General features: G+C 34.8%; 1 protein-coding gene across 2 annotated transcripts in view; it reads left to right on the forward strand.

Moving 5' to 3' along the window:
* The window catches only part of LRRC2 (leucine rich repeat containing 2), a 76729-nt gene extending 56294 nt beyond the window's left edge, over positions 1–20435 (forward strand). Inside the window, exons 6-9 of one of the 2 annotated variants that reach the window (XM_005489821.4) lie at positions 13487–13632; positions 15715–15870; positions 17706–17842; positions 18856–20425. In XM_005489821.4, coding sequence (XP_005489878.1) covers positions 13487–13632; positions 15715–15870; positions 17706–17842; positions 18856–18905 — 489 coding nt within the window. In that variant the 3' untranslated portion in view covers positions 18906–20425. Of the gene's footprint in view, positions 1–13486; positions 13633–15714; positions 15871–17705; positions 17843–18855 lie in introns of both variants that reach the window. The other variant, XM_074532644.1, reaches the window with a different exon arrangement.
* Positions 20436–22997: the final 2562 nt, after the last annotated feature.

Here is a 22997-nt window from a genome sequence, read left to right on the forward strand (position 1 = left end):
GAAATTTGCTTTCCTAAAGCTCAGGGTCCTGACTTTGCTCTTCAACTGACTCATATCCCTCAGGATGGTGAATTCCATTAGTGTATGATAACTGCAGCCCAGGTTGCTTCTAATCTTTAGGTAACCAATTAGTTTACTTGCATTGATGACCTATGGGTCCAGGAATACATTCCCTCTGGAAAGGCTTTCTGTGGTCACAGGAGTTATAACTGGTGCTATTTCTCTCCTTTGCTTATCTGAAAAATATAATTATAAGTAGTTCTCTCCTTAATTGTTTAATAATGCTAACAGATGTGACTTTAAAAAAAACCCTTGACATGATCAGGGATTTATTAGGCACTAACATTAGTCACCTATGATTTTCAAACACAACGGTATCCAGAAAAGACATAAATAACTTTCTACACATTAATAAAATTCCAATTGATATTTTAAAACTGTGGTTCAATAACTGGAAAATTTTCAGTCTCTTTTGTCCTCTTTTTGTTGTCTGTCCAGTCCTCTTCCTCAAAGCCATACATTTAGCAGAAAAACAGGGGCACAAGCTCTATGCATGTGTGGAAACTTCAAAATAAGTCCCCACTGGGCATTTTCATATTATTTCTTGTTTTTGTGATCAGTGACTAACACATCTCAAAGTCATTACCTGGTAGGTGGGAGACCAGCCATCTCTATAGAAATGTAAAATGTTAGGTTGCTTTACCAGTACATTATTCTTCAAATCCATATGCTTCCAAACCTGTCTTGTTTCATTGCTATTTCTTTTTTAATGCATGTGACAATTATAAATAAAAAATATAATCAAATGTACCAGACATTACCTTCCCAGCGGTTTCAGCATCCAGTAAGGCACTGGGAGAATTCACCCACAGGTCCTTCCTGTCTTATTAAATGGGACTATAAAGAATCTGTTGAATCTTTATGTCTGTAAGATTTTTTATAGGTTGCAAAGGAGCCACACATCATATTTATTAAAAATGTTTGTAAGTTTTGCTAAAAATGGAATTTTATTTGTGAAGGTTTTTCAGGACCACAAAGCAGACAGAAGTACTGTAATTATGGGATTAACTTGGAACTGGGAAGCCAACTTCTGGTAAATTTTTCATTTTAAATCACTAGGAAGAGTCCAATTGACTGTAATTGGGCCATCATTTCTGTACATACATTTTTCAGTATCAGAGGGGGTTTTCCAATTGCTTGGCTCAGTTGCATCTCCATTTTATCTTCTCCTGCTCTGCTCAGGGCTTATATTCTCTTTGAATTTGCTTAAAGCTCATGATGAGTTGTTTTCCAGTGCAGGCGGTCAAAGTGTCAATCCATGCAAAACAACAGCTGTGTTATGGAACTGGTATAAGATGCAATATCAAACATTAACAGGAGGGGTGTGAAACCCAAAAAAAGCAGGTGCAAAGGTGTTAGGTGTCAGAAGAGATTCTCAGAGGCCTTACTGCTGCAGGAGTTCTCATAAATGTTTTAATAGTTGAGGGGCTAAAGAAGGACACAGATCTATGTTAGGAAATAGGATTATGAAGTTAAGCATGGAAAAAGGTGCCAGTTGATCCCACTCTTGACACTGTGCTTCCAAAGCCTTCTAATTTATACGGCAGCATTTTAAAACCACTTCACTATCAGAATAAGTCAGCAGCTAATAATAACAGTCCACTTCACTGGAGAGCTGACCCGTGCTTACCTCCATGCTGTAGTGCCAGTGACCTTTCCTTTACCTTTCACATTAGTTCAGTAAAAGTAGTATCACCTTTCGCAGTCTAAAACGTTTTTGTAATAGGGAATGACAGACAAGTAGTTTTACAGCATAAGGGAAGACTTAACAATGACCAAAGGGGCATAATGTGAGCATTAAAACATGGCTATATTATTACAAAAAGCATGAATATAACTGTAAAAGAATTCAGTGTTAGGAAAGAATATTTGGTACTGTTCCAGTCCTGCTTTCTCTCAAAACAGCTCCAAATCTCTTTGAAAGTAAAATAGGCTTTCAAAATTCTAATAATATATCCTTCATTCGTTTGTGAGATAATCTGAGGCAGATTTTATTCAGCTACTGAATAGAAGCAGAGAGCAGAACAAATACATAGTACTACCAGACTTGCATGTTTTGTCTTGCAGAAAAATGTTTCTGGTGCCAACATACCTGAATTGATGGGAATCAAAACAGTTATAGCTGGAGGGAGAGAAAAGCATGCTTTTTTCCACAAAGTACAGATAATGAGTGGTACTATTTATTCCTTAAGAAAAATAAAGTTGGAAAGTATAATTGAAATGAATGTATTTAATTTAGTACTGAATATATTTCTATCAGTTGTTAACTAATTACAGGTAGTTATATGATTGATTGACTCTTCATAGCTGTAAAAAGCACATAGTAAGGCTGACTGTCATTTTTATTCATCATCATTGATCAGTGGAAAAGATATGAAGACAGAGATAGCCTGATCACTTGAAAGTAGACATCATCCCAGGATTTTTTTATCTCATATAAAACTCGGGTAAGATCTCTGCCTCACTAGTCCTGGATAAAAGAACATAGAATTACACTCAATATAAAGTGGAAGAGATGTTGAATTTGTGTGGGAATTCAAAGAAGTATATGTCTCAGTGATTCCTGCTTTTGGCATCCTGAGATGCAACTCACAAGCCTGGACTTCTGTCATTCTTAACTGTATTACAAAGCAGGATGAACTCAGGTTAAGAAATGGATGACTGGAAAGCTTGGAACAAATACAAAAAAAGGAGACATTTCTTCACTAGCTGTTTAGACTATCCATCTAATTGATTATTTTTACTTGTCACAGAGTAATTTACTACTGATGGAGTTTAGAAGGAGATGTGTAATTTTATGAATAATGAAATCAAATGTTATAGAGGTAATGGAAAAGTTAAAACACAGTTTCGTAAGAAGAAGATTTCCAGACTTATCTTTTACTTTGCAAAATCAACCTATGTTTTTCCTATCCATTTTTAATTGATATGTGTTCTACTGGATTCCCTATCACCTGTTATTACTGTAGCCACATCAAAGTGTTTCTTTCTGGATTAATCCAAGGTGATATTGATAGTCTTGGTTTGCCAAATTCTGTGACTCAAAATTTGAGATTCCAAGTGCCCGTTTACTCGTGCAGTGTGGATGTGGGGTAACAGTGACCAGTGCCTGCCTGTGTGTAGAGTTTGTGTGAAGAATGTGTGTGGCTATGTGACAGGACTTGCCTTGACTGTGTCTGGTTACACGATGCCCGATTATATGGCTACATCACGGGGTCTGTATGCACCACAGATGGCTGCTGAGGGTTAGCTGCTGCTGACTCTAGCTTCAGCTATGTCATATGCGGGCTGCCATGTATTCTCGAGGCTATGATTTCATTTCATCTTGAAATACAGACGTGGTCAGTAGAAAATTATGTCTGAAGGGTGTGACAGTGGTAGCAGGGGGACTTCAAGGCTCTGGATCACATGTAGGCATCACCATTTAATGACTTGTTGTTCTTTTCTGCCTTTATGGTTTCTCTTTGAATAGACTCCTTTCATTGAAGGGGGCTGGTTTAAGGAGAGGCAAGGCTACTTCAAACTGTCTTTAATATTGCTGAAATATTTCTTATTCTCAGATATAAAATGCTCTTTGAAATAGTGGTTAGAGGCAACAAAAAAGATATTGAGATTAGAGGACCTAATCTGCTGCTTCAGAACTGTAGAATGTTGAACTACATTTTTCAAAAAAAGGGAAGAAATGAGAAGGTTCTAAAATTATAGATAATCTTAAATCTCAATTAATTTCATTGCCATAATTAAAGTCTTGATATACTTGTTATGTTACATACCTGGAGTGGTCCTCAGCATCTCAAAACTAGAAATCAAGAAACCTGTGTTCTACTTTCTGTGATATAATTTTTCACCTTGGTAAGTGACTTCCTGCTCCTGTGTTTGTGTTCCATTATTTCCATTTGCTTGTAGTGACTATTAATTGTACTGAATCACCACAACAGAGAACTCTTACTGTGTGTTTTTTAGAGCTTTGCATCACAGAGATTTATTTCCAGTTTTTTGTGCTCTGGTAATAATGATATTAGTAGAGTAATAAACCCTAAATTGCAGATCTGTTTTACAAAAAAGTTAAACTCTTAGATGTTATGACATTTGAATTCTCAATAAGCACTATTATTTTACAAGAATACCGGTGAGGTGTTTGTGCTATATTCTGAGGTTGAAACAATTTGAACTGTGCTTCTTTGAACTGTGACATAGAAATAGAGATTTTCATTATTTGTGAAAATGTCATTTTCCTCAGAATTCTGCAAAGTAATTTAAAAACACGTTGTTGTAAATTCTAGAATCTAATTGTGTAAAGGTTTCATTTTATTGAGAGGTGCAATGATTTTTGGTTATGTTGCTCTTGCGAGGAACATTGTCAAAGAAAAATATGTCATGAATTACTAATTTCTTGTTCAATTGTTCTAACCTTTACAGCCTTTCCTAATCTTGATTTAGGTCTTTCAGAACTACTGCAAACCAAAAAATTAAAGAAAATAACAAAGTATTTTCATTCTGTTATTATCTATTGTTCATTTCCAAATCCCATAATTTACCTAGAGGAAAAATTAGGAATGATGGTGTTTTGCGTGTAATGTTGTTTTAATCAGTGGGAAGTAATTTGGGATTAATTATGGTATATCACATTACATATATATCCAATGATTTATTTGATCTTTTCACCACTAATGCATAGTGAGTTCAAGAGTTCCATAAAATTACTTTTTCCATTTTTCTATCTTTTCCCAGGTTTCAGTCAATTTAAGAAATGTTCTTGCATTAGCTTGCACTCAGTATTAGGTTTTATTTGCAGTTGTGAAAATCTTGTCAGCTTCAGATGCATGCTGTTAATAATAAATATTACTCCTATGTATTTGCTCAGAAGTCATACTTTCTTTTGTTATATTCATGTTTTTATATGCTCAAAGCATTATATAGGTATTTGTAAAATGTCATGGCCACAGAAAATATTATCTGATATGGCAGATGATATACACAAATATGTCAAAGTTTTTTGTTTTGTTATTAAAAAATTACGGGGGCTGTATATGCCTCTAGCAGCAATGCGTAGCTAAACAAAGATAAGTAGCTTGGATGCAATCTAGAGGGAATTGAGTAGTAAAACATCTGTTTGTAAGCTACTTATATTGATATAGGGCATAGAAATAAAAGTATAAAATGTATCTGAGCTTATACTGTTTCAGTACCATGAAACCTGATTCTACACAATTTGTCTTCTGAACAGCTATGCTGGGACAGGCCAGATGACTGATTTTGTTAGCCATTTTTTTCTTGTTTTTTAAGAGACACAGGACAATATTTAGCAATCCAAGGGGCTTATGAAACAAGCTTTCAGCTGCATTCATGCCTATATCTACCTGAGGTACTCTGAGCCAATGGAAGAGGTCTTGATATAATTTAGACTTAGCAGCTTCCAGAAATACAAGAGCATCTTGGCTACACTGAAGACCTGGCCAGATATATTCTATGCAGGCAGGTGCAATTTTTTCTTATACACCATTTCAGCAAAAGTTTCATTAGTATATAATAGAAAAAACCCAATCAACCAATCAAACAACCAACAAAAAACCCAAGAAAGAGATAATTTCCAGGCTTTCCAGTGAAGAGCTGGTGATTGCTGTGTAACCATCCTTACCAAAGATTACATGGCTGAGTAGTATTGCTAGAGTACTGCTCTCCAGAACCTGTGCCACATCTCCGTAAATTTCACATTAGGGGAATTCTACCTCTAAAATGCATCTTGAAAGTCCAGCTTCATTGCAAGCTTTCTAAGGTATTCATTTTTATATTGATCAGACACCTAATAAGAACAACATAATTCAATGGATGCCCTAAGGTTACTCAGTCAGACTGGATGGAGTAGTGCAAAATAGCAATGAAGCACCAAGAGCTGTAAGAATTCACAGCCTCATGCTGTTAATTGCACCGAAAAGTTCTTAGAAAGTAGCTAAATATCTATTTGTACAAAATCTTGCTCACTGTACACACAACATATGTGCCATTCCTTAGCTCTCTTATCCAAGTCAGGAAAAGACCTCTTGCCTGTCTGATTATTTTACTAATATTAGCTTTATTTTCAATTTGGTTTTGCATGTTTATGTCAAAGCACAGCATAAAACTTCCTAGAAAAACTGTTATAAAATAGGGAGAATAGAATCCTTTGGGAAGAGATATAGTCAAAATTTTTCCTGTTAGCTTTGTCACTACCTGAAGGAAAGTAAAAAAATCTATGTGAGTCTAGTAGTGCTATAAGAAAGGAAGGAAGAGGAGGAAGAGAAAATTTGCTGTAATCCTGTCAAGCCACAAAGCAGTGGCCTATTTTGTTGAATTGTTGACAGCGTCCTCAGTTGTAGGTTTGCATACTATCAGTGTCATACACATGTGGTCTGTGAAGTTACAAGAAAAATAACTTTTATAGTGGATATTTTGCAACAATATGCTGCACTAGACGTGGTCTAATTGGAGATGGGATATGTCACAGTGTGCAAAGTAGTCTTATCTACATTGTGAATTTCACAAATATAGGGATATTCTTAATGAAACTCCTGCTTCAAGAAGACAAATCCAGATCCAAGTTGCAGGGTTCTCATGCTGGTAGGCAATTGTTCACAACTGCTGTACTTCTCAGTGTCAAAAATAGCAACAATCTTGTGCACTTTGCTGAAGTTACTCTGTGCCATGACAAAAAGAATTTCCACCATTTCTGTTTGCAAGGCAAAAAAAGCACAGAGATGCTTATTCTTAGTATCATAAAGATGGCTCACAAATTGCAAATCTTCTGACCTCTGCTGCTGAGGTAGAAGTATCTTTTTGGCTATAACATTATGTCTTCCACTTCATTTATTAGTAAGCTGATTTCTGGCTGACATTTCATGAAAGTCTTTTTTCCAAGCTTATCAGGCTATCTCTGCTTGATCTGGTGTAGAACACAGATTGTTGTCGTTGCCCAACCCTAGTATATATGTGGTGAAATAATTTCATCATCAATCATCCAAATGGGGTGATTGTAAAAAATTTGAACTACAGAACCACATCCTTTTATTTCTATTATTTTCTCCCACAATTTATTTATTTTGCATCTGTCAATATTGCATCATTACTTGGTTCTCTTGTGCTGGTATTACATCTTCAAACATCCTTGAGAGTCTTTTCTTTTGAGAATCTTATACTATTTTATCAATGTAAAATGAAATAGCTGATGTATTATGATTCTTTGTTTGAGCTGTCATCTTTGTTTATAATATATTTTTTAAGTTGCTACAGAATAAAATTTCCATATCTTTTGGATGTTTTTCCTGCATCCCATTTTGGAAAATAGTGATTTATTCTGGGTTTTAGAATGAGTTTGAATTAGCTCAAATGGGGATACTCAGTTTTTTGAACCAGAAGAGTAACTTCTCAAGATGCATTTTGTTGTCATGGCAAACCAGAATAGTAGTACATGCTTACATCATAATTAAGATGGTACTGTCTGAAGAGTATTTCTTCTGAATAGTATTGCTATGCACCTTGAAGCAGAAATGAAAGAATGTTTTTGGCTTTGTCTCTATTCTGTTGTAAGAGTAAACAATATTGATAATTTCTTGGTGAAGGAAGAGAATATATCTTTAAAGAGTCTTTTGATAGGTTCAAAGGCACTTTGTCTCCAAACATCCTGGATATGTTAGTTAATGTCCATATGCTACTGACATTGCTGTTCTTCCTCTTCTAATGGTTTTTAATTGAAACATGTGAAGAGTACACCCTCAAGGCAAGCTACTGGACCAATTTAAGTCAATGAAAAATCTTTAATTGACCTTTGGTAGAGCCTAGTTTTCCCTTATGAAGTGCATCCTTAATTTACAAGTTTTGGAAATTTGCATATGACACTACTTTATGATGGCAAAGCTTATGATAGCAAATAATATATGCAGAGTGTGTAGCTGCAGCATCAAAGGTATGAAAATTTAACATGAGTAATCAATGTAATTTTATTTTTTGGGACAAAAGACATATTTGGCTTTAGCCCAGGAAATCCTTAATTGTGTTCCTAATTTCATTCATGTGACTCTTCTGTTGGCTTAGAAAAACTCCTATATTTAGACTTAAATACATAATTCACATTCTTAGGGATTTTAACTGGATGATGATAGTCCTGTCCTCATTACTGTGTAATTCTTCAATCACCTGTGAATGATCAATACCTGACACTTTTGTGAACATTTTATGTGTTGCATGTATTTTGTAAATATTGAATAAAACTGATTTCCTCAGTTTTTTGTAGAGTTAATGAAAGATTTATGCATGCAAAAAAACTGCTTTAATAACAAGCAAAGTCCCTTTCTATGAACTTCTAATACTAAGATTTTCGTAGCTGTATTTACATTATTAGACACTAAACTTTAGCTTTTTGGATGATGAACAATGAAAGGGGACAATGTTAAGCTTCCAAGTAAATTGTTTGGTATAAGGATAACAGTGTTTGTTGGTGGATTAACTCTACAAAATATTTACGATTTTAGCACTGCAAAATCAGAACGATGCCATCACAGTGAAGGCTGTCTTTCACTTACATTTCTTGAGTATAGCTTACCACGATCTTATCAGTGAGAAATGCCTCTGCCTATTTAACATGCAGACAACACCATATGCTGAAGTTAACAGCACAGATTTTATTTAACAATCAGTGTGAGGTAGAAAGAAAGAAGTGGAAAAGGCAGAGGGGAAAGAGAGATATAAAGTAGAAGATATTTGCCACCCACGAATCCAGCAGCATCCCGCTGGTCCTTAACCACCCTGGGATTCTTGGTAGTGGGGTTCTTAATGTCTTTCAAAACTCTTATACACTACTTATAAAATTTAGCAAGCAAAGGAATTAATGCTTATTGGCTACACTGTTCTCTTATTCTATTAGTCATGTGATTACCTCACTTGTAATGATGTGACACTGTAAAGTCTATTCCTTAGTTTTTCTCTTCTTTTGAGTTGGATTTCTTGGGTCAGTGGGCTGTGAGTCAGTGCTCATGATCTTCCCCTGCAGGAATTACCTTTTATCCCGATGGACATAATTTCAGCACAGTTGCTGAGCTGGCTTTCCTTGATCCCATAAATTCTGCATTCTTTGTTGTCATTATCAGTGATAGATTCTTCACCCCAAGCTTTGTTAACCTACCCCAAGAGATAACACTCAGACAATAGCACCATCTTAATCTTATCTCAAGTTCCTGTAGCGGTGGCTTAATTTACCATCCAAATTCCAGGTATCCAGAGAGGTCTTTCTATAGAGGCTTCAGTGATTATGGATGCTATCCATACCATAGCTTGGGGTGAACTTTGTCTGACTGGTGATAAGCATATGAGCAGTTGCTTCCTTGCAGAGTTTATGGCAGTGTGAATTTTTTCTGGATGCATTGTCCAGGATGTAGTACCCAATCTCACCTCCACCTGGCCTGGAGTCAGTGCCATCCTGTCGCTGATCTCACCTCCACCAGGCCTGCAGTCAGTGCCATCCTGTCACTCCCTTCTGTGCTTATCTCATCTCCTGGCAAAGTCCTTCCCCTTAACAGTGGCCTTAACAGTGCTTGAGACAGACAACTGTGATCTTTAAGGCATTGCACAAGATACAACCAAATGAAGTGCTCTTTGATTTCATGTATTTTTGGGCTTCAGAGGGTTTTGACACGACACATGAAATTAGTACTCTATTTCTAAGCCATTGGACTGACTGCTGAATGCCTTTGCCTTATCAAGTTTAAGAGTCCAGTTTAGCAATCTGATGGTGAACTGGGCTATAAATATACAACGTTATCTTTGTGAAAGATATATTCTGCCTCTAAAGATTCTTGTACTAAGTTTCTGTAATTGCAGCTTTTATCCATGAATGTCAGTGAGATTAGAGAAGAGTTTACACTTACAGCTCAATGAAAGAAAAGATAGGCACTTTGTTTGAAGTCACCATATCTAAGTGGATGACTATGCAGTTTTCTCCTAGGGTGTTTCTTTTTCATATATATCCTACTGTGTTCAGCAGGTTAATAATGAATGTCAATCTATGGGAAACAATATATGTGGTAGCCTATACTACTGAAGTAGTACAAATTTTCTCTGATGTCTCTTCTGAAATTTCTGGGCAAAAGCGTATTTGTAATGCATGGATAGACATTCCTTTGCATATCTTATCGGGTATTGACTTTGATGGGTTGCAGTTTCTATTGTTTACATGTCACTGGATGTTATGGTATTTTAACACAATGTTGCACCTTTTAATGTGTTGATGCTAAGTAGTAGGCAATTAATGGTAAATAAGCATGCAATCTTATGTGCAAATCCCTTTCACAGCAAAAAAGCAGAAGAAAAATAAAACCACACCCTTTAATCAAATAATAGTTCAGTTCAGGACATGTCCTCTTCTTTCAACTGGAGGTTTAACTCCCAGAGAGAAAAAGAGGAGGTGGACCTCTACAATGTTATCTGAAATAATTCTATGAACAAAATTATGAATATAAATGCTGCAGTTTGTTGAAGAAAAGTAACAGGAATGATTAAGCATAAGTACCACAATAAGTCTGTCCAGGTAGCTAGACTATTGAATATGGCTATTTTTTAAAAATGGAACTTGCATAAAGTCTATGTAGTGATTGATTCAAAGTTGCATCATAAAGGAAAATAGTAAAAATTAATGTCAAGCAGAAATGAATGATAACTTAAAAATTATATTGGACCCATGCTTGTTTGTAAATGAAATGTTGCAAAAGGAGCAAAAATCCATCAGTCCTTTAAGAAGAAACAAAATACAGAGTGTTTTCTTCAGAAAATATAATACACAGCTACTATAATTTCCAATGCATCATCATATATCAAATGCATTTGTTGGTAACATATAATGAAGATATTAAATTAAAAACTCCATTAGGTTTCAACATACTCTAGAAAATGGACAGCTTTTTTAAATATAACCCTAAAAGTACAAGTACTGAGGGCTTGCAGCATACACAATATAACTTGGCTCCAAGTGTTTTGTGGCATGCTGAGCCAAAATTTGTATTGATTGAGTAGATGGCCTTGTGTTTTGTTTGTACATTTTTATGGGAATACAAACTGCTGAAAGTGTATATTTTAATCTAACCAAGTATTAAAGTATTAAACCAATCTATATACCACACTATTTGAAAAATGAAAGAAACAACTATATTTCTTAAAAAAGTAATACTTCTATATTAAGATAGCTTGTAATATTTAATTCAATAAAGCCATTTCAGGGAAGTCTAGTTGAAGAAATATAAATTTACCATCTAATCTTAATGTTACCAAGTTATTTCAATGTAATGGGTGACTACATGTAAAAATAAAGTCTTTAGGAACTTGAGTTAACAGTAAAAAAAGTGTATTTTAACATGTATCTGCTACTCTGTATTTAGAGGTTGTGGCTTTTCTTCTTTGCTGGTGGTTTGAGAATATTTTGGGTGGTATTTAAGCTTGTGAGATATTATTTTAGTTCTGTACTTGAAAAATTTTTGGGAGGAGAGTTTGTTGAAATATATGTATCAGCAGCTTTAGTAAGTTATTCTGAGTTTAGAAAAACTTAAAATATTTGCTCAGGATTTGCAATTGTGGTAATAATTTAAAACCACAAAGTTATTTCAATATAAAGATGGTGCCAGTCATTTTCCATACTGTCCTGCTGCTACATTCTAGAAGAGTTGCTGTGCTTTCTGTTTTTCTGGAAAATAGATTCAGTATCTGGAAAATTTACAGGGTACGATGGAATGTTCATTGCTCTTAGTCAGTCCCCAAAATGACAAAATGGTTGGAAAGTAAAAAGTGTAACAATAAAATGTGTTTGCCTGCTCTGAATCTGTGGTGAGACATATCCATGGTAATGACTCACCAGGACTGTTTTAAGACAGTGGTGGTGGGGGGGAGATTTTGAAATGATGCCTTTTACTTCAGGAACTCTGAAGCTATATTATGTTTTTGAAAGATAAACTTCATTGTGTAGTCGTGTATAATAGGATAGCTTCAGTAAACCTTCCTGAAAATATTTCTCAAGATGATAAAATTCTGCAGCTTATGAGGCTGTAACAGGAAAAAAAGAAACAGCAAGCAAATAACACCCAAAAAATCCCAAACCAAACAAGCAACCTACATCCCACAAAAAAATCACAACAACAAAAACCCCCAACACTAAAAAAAAAACCCAACACAAAACTACCCAAAAAACACCAAAAAACCCCACAAAAAGCCTCCATCAAAAAGCCCCTAAAGAAACTAGCTATGTCACAGCACTGTGTTGTGAATATGAAGATTTTAAATACCAAGGGTTAAATTAAGATAAAAGTCTACCAGGATTGCAATAACAAGGAGCTGGGATAGATTAGATAAAAAAACTCCAGGTCTTAATTCTTAATAATTAAAAAATAATTGTCAAGGATTCATAATATACTTTATTACTTTATCATTTGTTCATATTTTATCTTTTGTATGTGTTCTGCTCACCTTGGAAGTGATAAATGTGTTTGGTTAGAGGTTTTTTTTTCTATATTCTAAGGTACCTTCAGGTAAAGGCCAAGGAAATTTTTTACTGCTTTTTTTTCTGTATCGTGATCTGTAGAGTTTGATTGTGGTTGTGACTGATGATTAGAACCTCAGAAATACAATTTCTATTCTATAATACTTTTTTTGTTAACATTTACACTCCTTTGACATTCACTTTAGCTAGCTGCATGGTTTTATGAACACAGGTAGAGTGCATAATTGATTCACTACACAGAGAACTCTATTCAGCATATTAATTTCTTTAACAGGTATATTTTACATTTGTACTTAATCTTCATTGCATTTAGTGTTTGTTACATAAAAATAGAATTCTTTTGAAAATTATTTCAATAAAATATCTAGTGTACTTTATTATATATTTAGTTTGCAGTATGGAAGATGTGTTTTTAAAGATCTTTGAAAAATATTGGACCTAATTATTTGTTGGCTTAAATTGCTAGTTTCATTTTCTAATCATGTGCTAGTAACACACTCTCAGTGAACAGTAGAGTTATAATGAAGGCAATCTTTGTAATTTTGATAGAAATTATCAAATCTTTGTTTTGAGAATGGTAACTTATTAGTTATAAAAATTGTCTTTTATTACCTCAGAACCAACTAATTTTCTGGTTCCAGACCTGTCATCTAAACCTGTAAGGTTTTAAACAATAAAAATTTCACTCAATCCTCTGATGCTGTTGGAAAGTTGATGAACAATTTGGGAGGGTAGGGATTTCTGAATTACTTTTTTATAAAATGATGACTAAGAGACAAGGCTGCAAAATGTCTGAGTAAAAAAAATGAATTCTTATCTTTCTAAGTGCTTTTAGAGGAATAAAAATGCTTGATGAATGAAATGTCTTCTTGTATTTGCAAAAAGTAACTGAAATAAAGCACCACTTCTTTCTAGCTAAGTAACCTGAAACAGCTCACATATGTGGATGTGTCGGCAAACAAGTTCCATTCTATTCCAATTTGTGTCCTCCGGATGTCTAATTTGCAGTGGTTGGATATTAGCAGCAACAGCCTGAAAGATATCCCGGAAGACATAGACAGGTAGTTTATGTTTTAATTCAATGACAGGTATAGGAACTCTAAAGTGAATTTAGAAAGTAAAAAGCTTCCAAGGGACACTGTTGATAGAATGTCACATTTGGAATACACATCAAGTATTTTTGCATAAAAATATTTCTGTTATTGATGGACTGGGTCTGAGAGCAAAAGCTAATTTTACTACCTTGTTGGTGAGAGTCAGTTAACAAAACATATTTTTTGCTGCTTTTGTAATAATTTGTCATTTTATCTAGACATTGGTTTTTGGGGAAGTTCACCAGATATACTCTGCTCCAGTTCCAGCACAGGGAATTCACTATATGGAATTGGCAGCAGTAACTCTCAGGAGGGTAGATGGGGAGGAGAAAGTGAACTAAAGCATTTAAGTTACTCAAAGAGCCTGATAAACTTTGTTAGTAAAGAAGAAAAATATTGGTAAAATTCAAAAACCACATTGACAATCCTCCCCTTCTACTCTGAAGGGAATACAAATGTATGCATATATACTCAATCTCCCAATTTAGATAACCACTTTGAATGAGTTTTTAAAAAATCATTCTGATCCCTTTACTGGGACTTGCTAGCCAAGAAGCCACTTTTCTTATCCCTGAGCTTAACTACTCGCTCTAGAGTGCTGCAGCAACTTGGTTCATGAAACTTTACCTAGCCTTAAGTGAAAAAGCCCAGATATATTACCTAAAGTTTATTAAAAAAATTATTCAAGATTATCTATTTATCTGGGAAAAGAAATTCCTGAGGCAGAATAAACTTCACAGAAAACTCATTCACTCCTAACTTTTACAAGGCCTTTTTTGCTGGGCAAAAAGACTTTTCTGGGACATGGTGTAGTCAGAGATTATTCTGACAGCAGCACTGGTCTTAACTTGTGTTAGTAATTCTCAACAAACAACATAAGCTTGCTGTTTTGTCCCAAGGGATCTGACCAGAGATTTAACTAACTTCAAAGAGTTCCTAAGAGGATATTTTTCTTTTAAGGAAGGATATGCTCTCAACTTATAGACCATTTTTTCCCCAGTAACCTATATTCCCTTAGCTTCAAATTATTCCCTTTCTATATTTTATCTTCTCCATTTTGATGCTAGAATATAATAATCAGACAATAAAAAATGAGGTTTTCTTTGTTTGACTTTGGGCTCATGTGCATTCAGAAGACTAAAAAATGTCATGACAAACCCTGCATCAGTAAACTAATACTCATGATTTTAATGCCTGTGGTGTCAAAGAACCTCTGTGAATTATCATTGTCAGTAACACCATTACAACAATCTATGATTAATAAAGATGAGTTGACAGTAAACTGAAGCCTTACTTAGTATTTTTACCCGAATTCAAACAAACCACACGGGCCTGATAAGCACAGCCTACTAACAGTGTTTTAAGAATGGACCCTTCCAGTCAAATAAGACAAAGTTTTTTCATCAATTTGCTATGCTCTTTGTCTTCTACCTAATATAAAGAACAGAGGCACAGACACAAATTTCTATTGCATTAGGAAAAGCCAGGGGAAATAAAACAAAAGTTCCTCCACAAAACACTGTCATTAAATTGATTTCATTGGGACAACTTGCAAGAATCTTTTGACGAGGAGCTGGTCTTTCTCCTGCTCCCCACAGTATTAATTACTACTGAAAAACAATACATGGAGATGTACTGCCTACCACAGACATACCTAATTCATAGAAACCAGCATATGAGCAGAAGTGTGACCTGCTGGCCTGTATTTTTCATTAGTTGCAGGATGCACATGGTGAGGCTTTACATCATGTTCTGTCCACATTTTCTGTACGAAAACACAGTAAATTTTGTAACCTTTTATCCTGAGCATGCTTCTGATTACTTGTCAGAGGTATGCTATTAACACTATAGTGCTGACCCAGTACTGAAGATTTCCATTAAAGTTGATGAAATTTTGTGAAAGTAGTGTTTGAGTGACTTTTAAAGACAATGATGTTGCATGCAATTGCTCCTATTATACACAAGATCAAGTCAGTATTACTATCTTGGCTGGATGTTCCTGTTTGAAAGAAATATTTTACATCATCTCTGTCTTTGACATCTTTACAGGTTGGATGAATTGCAGACACTTCTCCTACAGAAAAACAAGTTGACTTATCTTCCGCGAGCTCTTGTCAATATGCCAAAACTCAGTTTGCTAGTTGTCAGTGGGGATGACCTGGTTGAGATACCCACAGCCATCTGTGAGTCAACCACAGGTTTAAAGTAAGTAAAAGCAAGAAAGAAAGGGAAATATTCTTAAGACGATAAGGTAAGATACACCCAGAAGAAATGCTTTCAGCAGAATGTTTCTACAAATTCTGACCCAATTTATATCAGAGTGGTAAAGGAGGCACTGAAAAGATTGAAAATTACAGAGTACCTGCATTTTCATAACTTTCATCTACCAGTTACCCCTATTGTGCATCTCTGTGTCTAAAGTGCTATTCCTGGGTAGACTGGGTCATAGTAGCTCTAACTCTGGAGTTGCAAAACCGTGCTTCAGAGTGGGACCAGTAGCCTGGAATCTAGCTGCTGACAAGCTCCATGATGACAAAAGCATCTTGCTGGGAGAGGGAGATATGGCTAGGAAAATGTTGGGTAAGGTCATGGGTTTAGTAGTTCCTTGCTGTAAAATACCATCTTATTGGTGCATGCAGGATAGGACTAAAAGACCTAAATTGTAGTCTGCAGTTACGGAGACATTGCATTTCTGCAGGCAATGTTCATGTTTTTGATTATGGAACCGTTTCAGATTGAATACTGGATCTGGCTCAGAGTGGAGTTAGCTGTGGGTGAAATTACCTTTCCTCTCTTAGAGCTAGTCCTTGCACTGGTAGCTAGAAAGGTGCTGATAACAAACCCATCAGTGTTTTTAGCAGCTGCTGAACAGTGGTGGCACATTGCAAGGCTGTCTCTCCAACTGTCCCCTAAGGAAGCACTGTAGGCTGAGGGTGAGCTGGAGGCTGCGAGGGGACACAGCCAGGACAGCTGGGGACACCCCAGAACAGTTGACTCCAATTGGCCAGTGGGATGTTTCGTACCATATGGTGTCATGCTCAGCATGTAAAGCTAAAATAAAGAAGAGCTGTGGTGGATCATGTGTTATTGAATTTTTTGTCTTCCAAAGAAACCAGCTAGATGTACTGAGTCTCTGCTTCCCAGGAAGTGGCTAGACATTACCTGTTGAAAAGTAGAGAGTAACATTTTTGCTTTGCTTTCCTTTTCTTCTATGCATAGATTTTATTTTCCTCATTAAGCTTATCTACAATTTTTTTTATTTGCTATTGTCCCTTTATTTGCTATTCTGCCTAGTTGAAGAGAGGGGTAGAGAGAGGTGTTTGTTGAGTACCTGGGCCAAACAAGTCAGCTGATCAGAAATTTGCAGCGATTCATTAGAATTTTAGAAACTCATACGATTTGTTGGAACATGTGTTCTTTTGAAAGCAGTAACTTTGAATTTTTTTTCCTTCTTGGAGTAAAAATCAGAGATTTTCGGAATGATATGCACTTATTTGTACATGATATAAGTTGTTTATGTAACCACTTAGTTTTTCACACGCAAAATGTAGCTTTACATTATTTTCAGTTACAAAGTAATGCATGTCCTGTCATGTACTGTAAAAGATGAGCAATGCAATAACCAAAAAATGGAGGCACATATTGCAGCTAAAAGATTCTGGCAAAATTCCAGATTGCTAGGAAATATTGTTAGGATTAAGTTCATATTGCTCATTAACAGATGGGGAAAATACAGTGTAGTCAGTCAGAACCTCTGTAATAAAGAACTATACCTGTTATTACAAAGAATGATTTATGTAGATAGATGGCAAAAAGATGAACCTGATCATTTTTATATGGAAAGTGGATTATAGAGAAAGTTCAATTTGAAATCTGTATTTCTATAGTAGATGTATCCTAACTATGCCATAGTGCAAAATTGATGTAATGTTTTTTACATTTCTGCTTCTGGCTCTGGTAGCAATTTCTAAACTGTCATTCATGATGGCCAGTGATGTTCATCTGCCTGTACATACATTTGCGTGTTAATCTTTGTCTAGATTTGTAAGTCTCAAGGACAGTCCGGTTGAAACGATTGTATGTGAAGACACTGAAGAAATTATAGAAAATGAACGTGAACGTGAGCAAGTTGAGAAAGAGTTTATGAAGGCCTACATTGAAGACCTAAGGGAAAGGGGTATGTGTAAATATGCAGTAAGCTTTCTGCAAATGCAGACATATATTGTGACCATTCATTTTTAAGAGGACAAGCAATGCACCCTTAAACTCTAGTTGTCTTTTATGGTATTAAATAAGACTAATAGTGAAATGCCAAATCTGCTTTGATTAAAGTTTGGACCCTAATTAACACCTTTGATATTGAACAAATGCATACAAAATTAATTGCGTCAGTATATGCCTTAACCTCAACGGATTGATGGTGTACACAAAGAATATTCTCATTCTCTAGATTTACTTCTCTTGGGATTAGTATTAGTGATTTTGAATTTCTTAAGAACTGCTACTTCTCCTCAAAAAGGATAGTATATATATATGAAAGCCTCATTGTATTGGTAGAATATTATTTTACAATATTATCTGCTTCAAGTTACTATCTATTTAAGCACTGTACAATTATAGTAAAATATCTGCTTTTATCTTTATTACTTCTGAAATGTGAAGTTGCATCTGCAACTTTACATATTTATTCATGTTGCTGTTAGGTTTTTTATTTACCATCACTGAGAAATACTTGTTTTCTTGAGCATTCTTTAATAAGATTTGTGAGGGAAAAGGGGGAACGTTTCCTATGATACAGAATATGCTATAGGCTCATTTCAATTCCTTAATAGTTTGTTGAAAGGACTTTTTGTGGAATGGATCTTACAGTAGATTTTCATTCCTTGCATTTAATTTGTCTATATAGTGGTCCTGCAAAACCTGTTAAAAGAGAAATATAAAGAAAGAGTATGACTTCGTAATACTTTTCATGTTGTTATGCCAGACTTCTTTTCCTTAACATCTAGAAGTTGATCATATGAATATTCATTCTGTCTATTTCTAAATTGAAGCCTGCTATAAAAGTGCTGGACTCTGATAATGGTAACAACAGTGGTTAAAATGGAGGGAAGAACACAATGGAGGAAAAAACTTTGGTCATAATTTACATAGCTGAAGTCTGAGATTTATTTCTTTTTTCTCTTTTTGCAGAGTCTACTCCTTCCTACACTACAAAAGTAATGCTCAGTCTCCAGCTCTGAAGATAAAAAATCCCTAGATCTCTACTGAATATCTGAATAACTCTTTTTATCCACCTGAATAGTAAACACATGAAAATATACATGGCCAGAATGACATCAAAATCATATTGAATTATTTACTTGTTTCTGTAGATTTTCAAGTAACTACAGATAAAATAAGGAGCAGTAGAACCTTCATAAGATGCTGTTTCACATTTTAAGTCAACATGTTTCTTTTCAGCTTCCCCACAACAGCCACTAATTTGCATGTAGACCTGCTGAAAGTAAATATTCACTGTAATTAAGTATACACAGGCATAGCTGAAGAATGAAGACATTGTATGTTGTAGCTGAAACAGTGAAACACAAAATGTGATCTTAGGAAGAGATTTGTTTTTATAAAAGGGGATACACTGATTTAGAAAATGAATGTGATCTATTGTTTTCTTAAGACCAAATACACATTTAAGTATTTAAATATTCAAATGAGAACACACCCTTGGTTTGCATTTATATTCTGTTCTGCAAGAAAATTGTTCTTGGAATTTTCAGTTAAAATAAGTTTAAACAACTTTACATATAGAAACTGTAGCACTTCTCTTTTTATTCAAGTGTACTTAAGCTCTAACCTGTTTTTGCAAATTCAAGTACCAATGTGAAATTTCTGTGGTAAGCAGTCTTATAGCATAGTAGTGTACTAAGTAAGACTTTAAGGCACTAAGCAGTGTCAGCTAATACTATCAGCAAAATGATGATGCAGGTCTTATATTAATGGTTTCAGATCACAGGATTTTGTGGACATTTGTTGGAATTTTCCAAGTAGTGTAAGAATGAGTTTTCTGGTAAAACATTATTTTGCTTGCTATTTAATTATCTGTTTATATACAATTATTTAAGTGTATATAGAGTAGAGTTGCAGAAACCTAGTTTTAAATGTATTTTGTTTAATAAAGCAAAATTTTTAATCTAAAAAACTTGTGACTTTGAGAATTGAGACTCAAATTAGACTCAAATTATAGATTTTAAATCTAAACTTATGAGTGCAGTTAGGTGGGACAATATTTGCATCTTCATTTTTTGTTATGGGTGATCTATTTTCAGTTTTGTGAAGTAGAATGTCACTTAAGTAGCTATATTTAAAACACAAAGCAATGAAGGATATGTTCCTCAGGCTTCCATTTAGAAAAAGAACTTCAGATGTTTTCATTTCAACATTGTAGCATTCAATCTTTTAAAAGAAAAAAAATTAAATAGTGGGTGTGTTATTTCCACTTACAGTCTTCTGCAGTTATATTACTATCAAAATGTAACCCACTCAAAATGGTGTCTAGGTGTTAATGCAGATTTTAAGCAAGTTCTGACCCAGAGGTAAGTTTAAAAAAGTTAGAAAAATTGGCATTGATCTGAAGCAGAATAATAGAATACTTTTTTTTAAAATTATTTTTATGAAGATATTGAAATAGAAAAAAATAGTGCCAAAATGATCTCAGAGAAATTAGGCTATGTGAAAATATCTTACCAAACTTTCTTTTATTGAAATTATAAATTTACTTTATTAACTATTGATATTGATGTAATAAACTTCTGTAAGACATCTATTCTGATGTTGGTTGAAATGCTATTTCTAGAATTCTCTTCTAGTCTAATATGATCCACTGAAAATTATAGGAATGGAAATCACAAAGGCTGTGTTTATAGAATGGAGATGCATCTACAAAACACTAGGGATGCAAACACAGTTAACAAAACAAAAGTGCCTGTGTAAATTCTACCGTCAGCAGTATTGGATAAATAACAGAAAGTACATTAATAGAGAAATCGTTAGTCCTTAGCATTGCTGCTAATCTTACTCAAAATTTTTTTGCTGTTCACAGATAAGAGTGCTAAAAATAATTTGGAGACAGAAACAAAAAATTAGCATAAAGAAAATCCATGCATTTTTAAGTTCATTGAACAGCACTGTTCACAAGTCCATTTGCTTGTCAATACTTACAAATGCAAGATCACTGTCTAGAAGCAGGATTTTTTAATGAAGCAGGCAAATATAAGGCAGAAGACTAACACTTGTATTCACATATCTGAGTTAGAAACAAAAGATCTGTTTTTCCATAAAGTAACCATGGGATTACTTAAAAAACACAAATTCTCAATCACCAGCAATCTTTAAGTTCAGGTTAAAACATTCCTAAAAAAAAATCTGTAACAATTAAGTCATGGAAAATGCAAATACAGGGGTTCCAAATAGTATTCTCCAACTTGACTTCAGACACCTTTCAATCCAATTATGATGGAATCACATATTGATTTCAATTGGAAGGGACATTCAAGGATCATCTATCCCAATCACTCTCTCATAGGCAGGGACATCTTTCATTAGATCAGGTTTTTCAAAGCCCAGTCCAAGCTGACTGTGAATATTTCCCATGATGGAGCACCCAAAACATCCAGTGACTCACCAATCTTGCCATAAATAATTTTTTCCTTAGATCCCATCTAAAACTAAATCTACCACATTTCAGTTTCTTACTGAAATGTATCCTTTGTCCTATCACTTAAAATCCTTTAAAAATGTCTTTCTCCAATGTTTTCATAAGTCTATTTATATTGAATAGCTGCAATAAGATTCTTTTCTCCAGGCTGAGCAACCTACACTCTCTTAGCCTTTCCTCAAAGGAGAGGCACTTCAGCTCTTTCCTCAAAGAAGAGAAGTTTCAGTGATTTTTGTAGCCCTTCTCTGGATCTACTCTAACAGGGCTATATCTTGTGCTGAGAATTATGCATACTTCAGGCGGAGTCACAGGAGAGCAGAATAGAGACTCACCTCCCTCGACCTGCTGGCCTTGCTCCTTTTGTTGCAGGATAGGGCTGGTTTTCTGGGCTGCAAGAACATAACTAGCTCATGGTCTATTCTACATTCACTAGAAACCGGCATACAGGCAAGTATCCCCGAGTCCCCCACAACGCTGAAAGCTTTTATTCCTAGCTCTTGTAGAACATTACTTCCTTAAATATTATCCATAGATAAGAAGTTTTTTGTCACCATTGTTAACAGAATTTTTAAAATACCTTTGTTTTAAGGGGAAAATGGCGTATGATAGTCTCCATTACATCTAAGACATGCAGTGGGTAATGCCAGCTGCCAGCTGTTCCTGAAATACCTGATTTCAATATAATTCCATTTGAGCCATACTTCTATGTCTTTTGCATATTTATCATATGATATTAAATATAACTTTATTAGAGTCCTCCACTATAGTAAAAAAATAGGCATATCAAAGGTACCTAATTTTGAATTAGATCTAATTGTATTGCTTTTCTACCTGTTTTACTAGCAATTATAATTTAAACTATTATCTTTCCTAAGGAAACAACACTACCAAAGAGAATTCCATTATTGACATGTTTAATACTCTTTCAATTTTTGAAAGTGAATAATTTTATGAATGACAGCAGTTTTGTGTACAATGGCAATTTATGTTATTTACAAAGTTCTGATGTCAGGTACTTAGATACCTTAAGGAAAATAATGTGCTTTTTCTTTCGCACTGCATTTTCTACAGCTGCCAAACTACACCTCCTAAAAGTCAACAGTTTATTCTACTTTACAAGGAGCTGCTATTTCAAAGCAGCAAGACTGGAAGTACTTGAAATGTGTCTTCTAGAATACTCATGGGTTCAATGTGCAAAAGTAAACCAGAAAATCACATTTAATTTTGCTCCTTTACTTTATTCTGTACTGTGGCCTTGTTTCTAAGGATAGCCAGGAAGACAAACTTATAAGGATAGCAAATAACCTCATATTTAATAAACAAATGTCTAGGAATAACATAGTCTTGCATCAGATATTGGCTTAGTTCATACTGTACAATACATTCTTTTTTTTTTTCCCTCTTGAGCATTTACGAAACATCAATGCTGATTCACTGTGTTTACTTTCTGCAAAGGAATCACCAAGCAAAATGAAAAATGGAATGGCTTTTTCTTAATGTGTTAGGCTCTAGGTCCTGGTCATAGAATGGCTTGGGTTGGAAAAGACCTTGTAGGTCACCTAGTTTCACTTCTCCCTGCCATGGGTAGGGACAATTTCCACTTGACCTGGTTGCTTAAAGCTCT

This window comes from Zonotrichia albicollis, chromosome Z (assembly GCF_047830755.1).
Source record: "Zonotrichia albicollis isolate bZonAlb1 chromosome Z, bZonAlb1.hap1, whole genome shotgun sequence".
Classification (NCBI taxonomy): domain Eukaryota; kingdom Metazoa; phylum Chordata; class Aves; order Passeriformes; family Passerellidae; genus Zonotrichia; species Zonotrichia albicollis.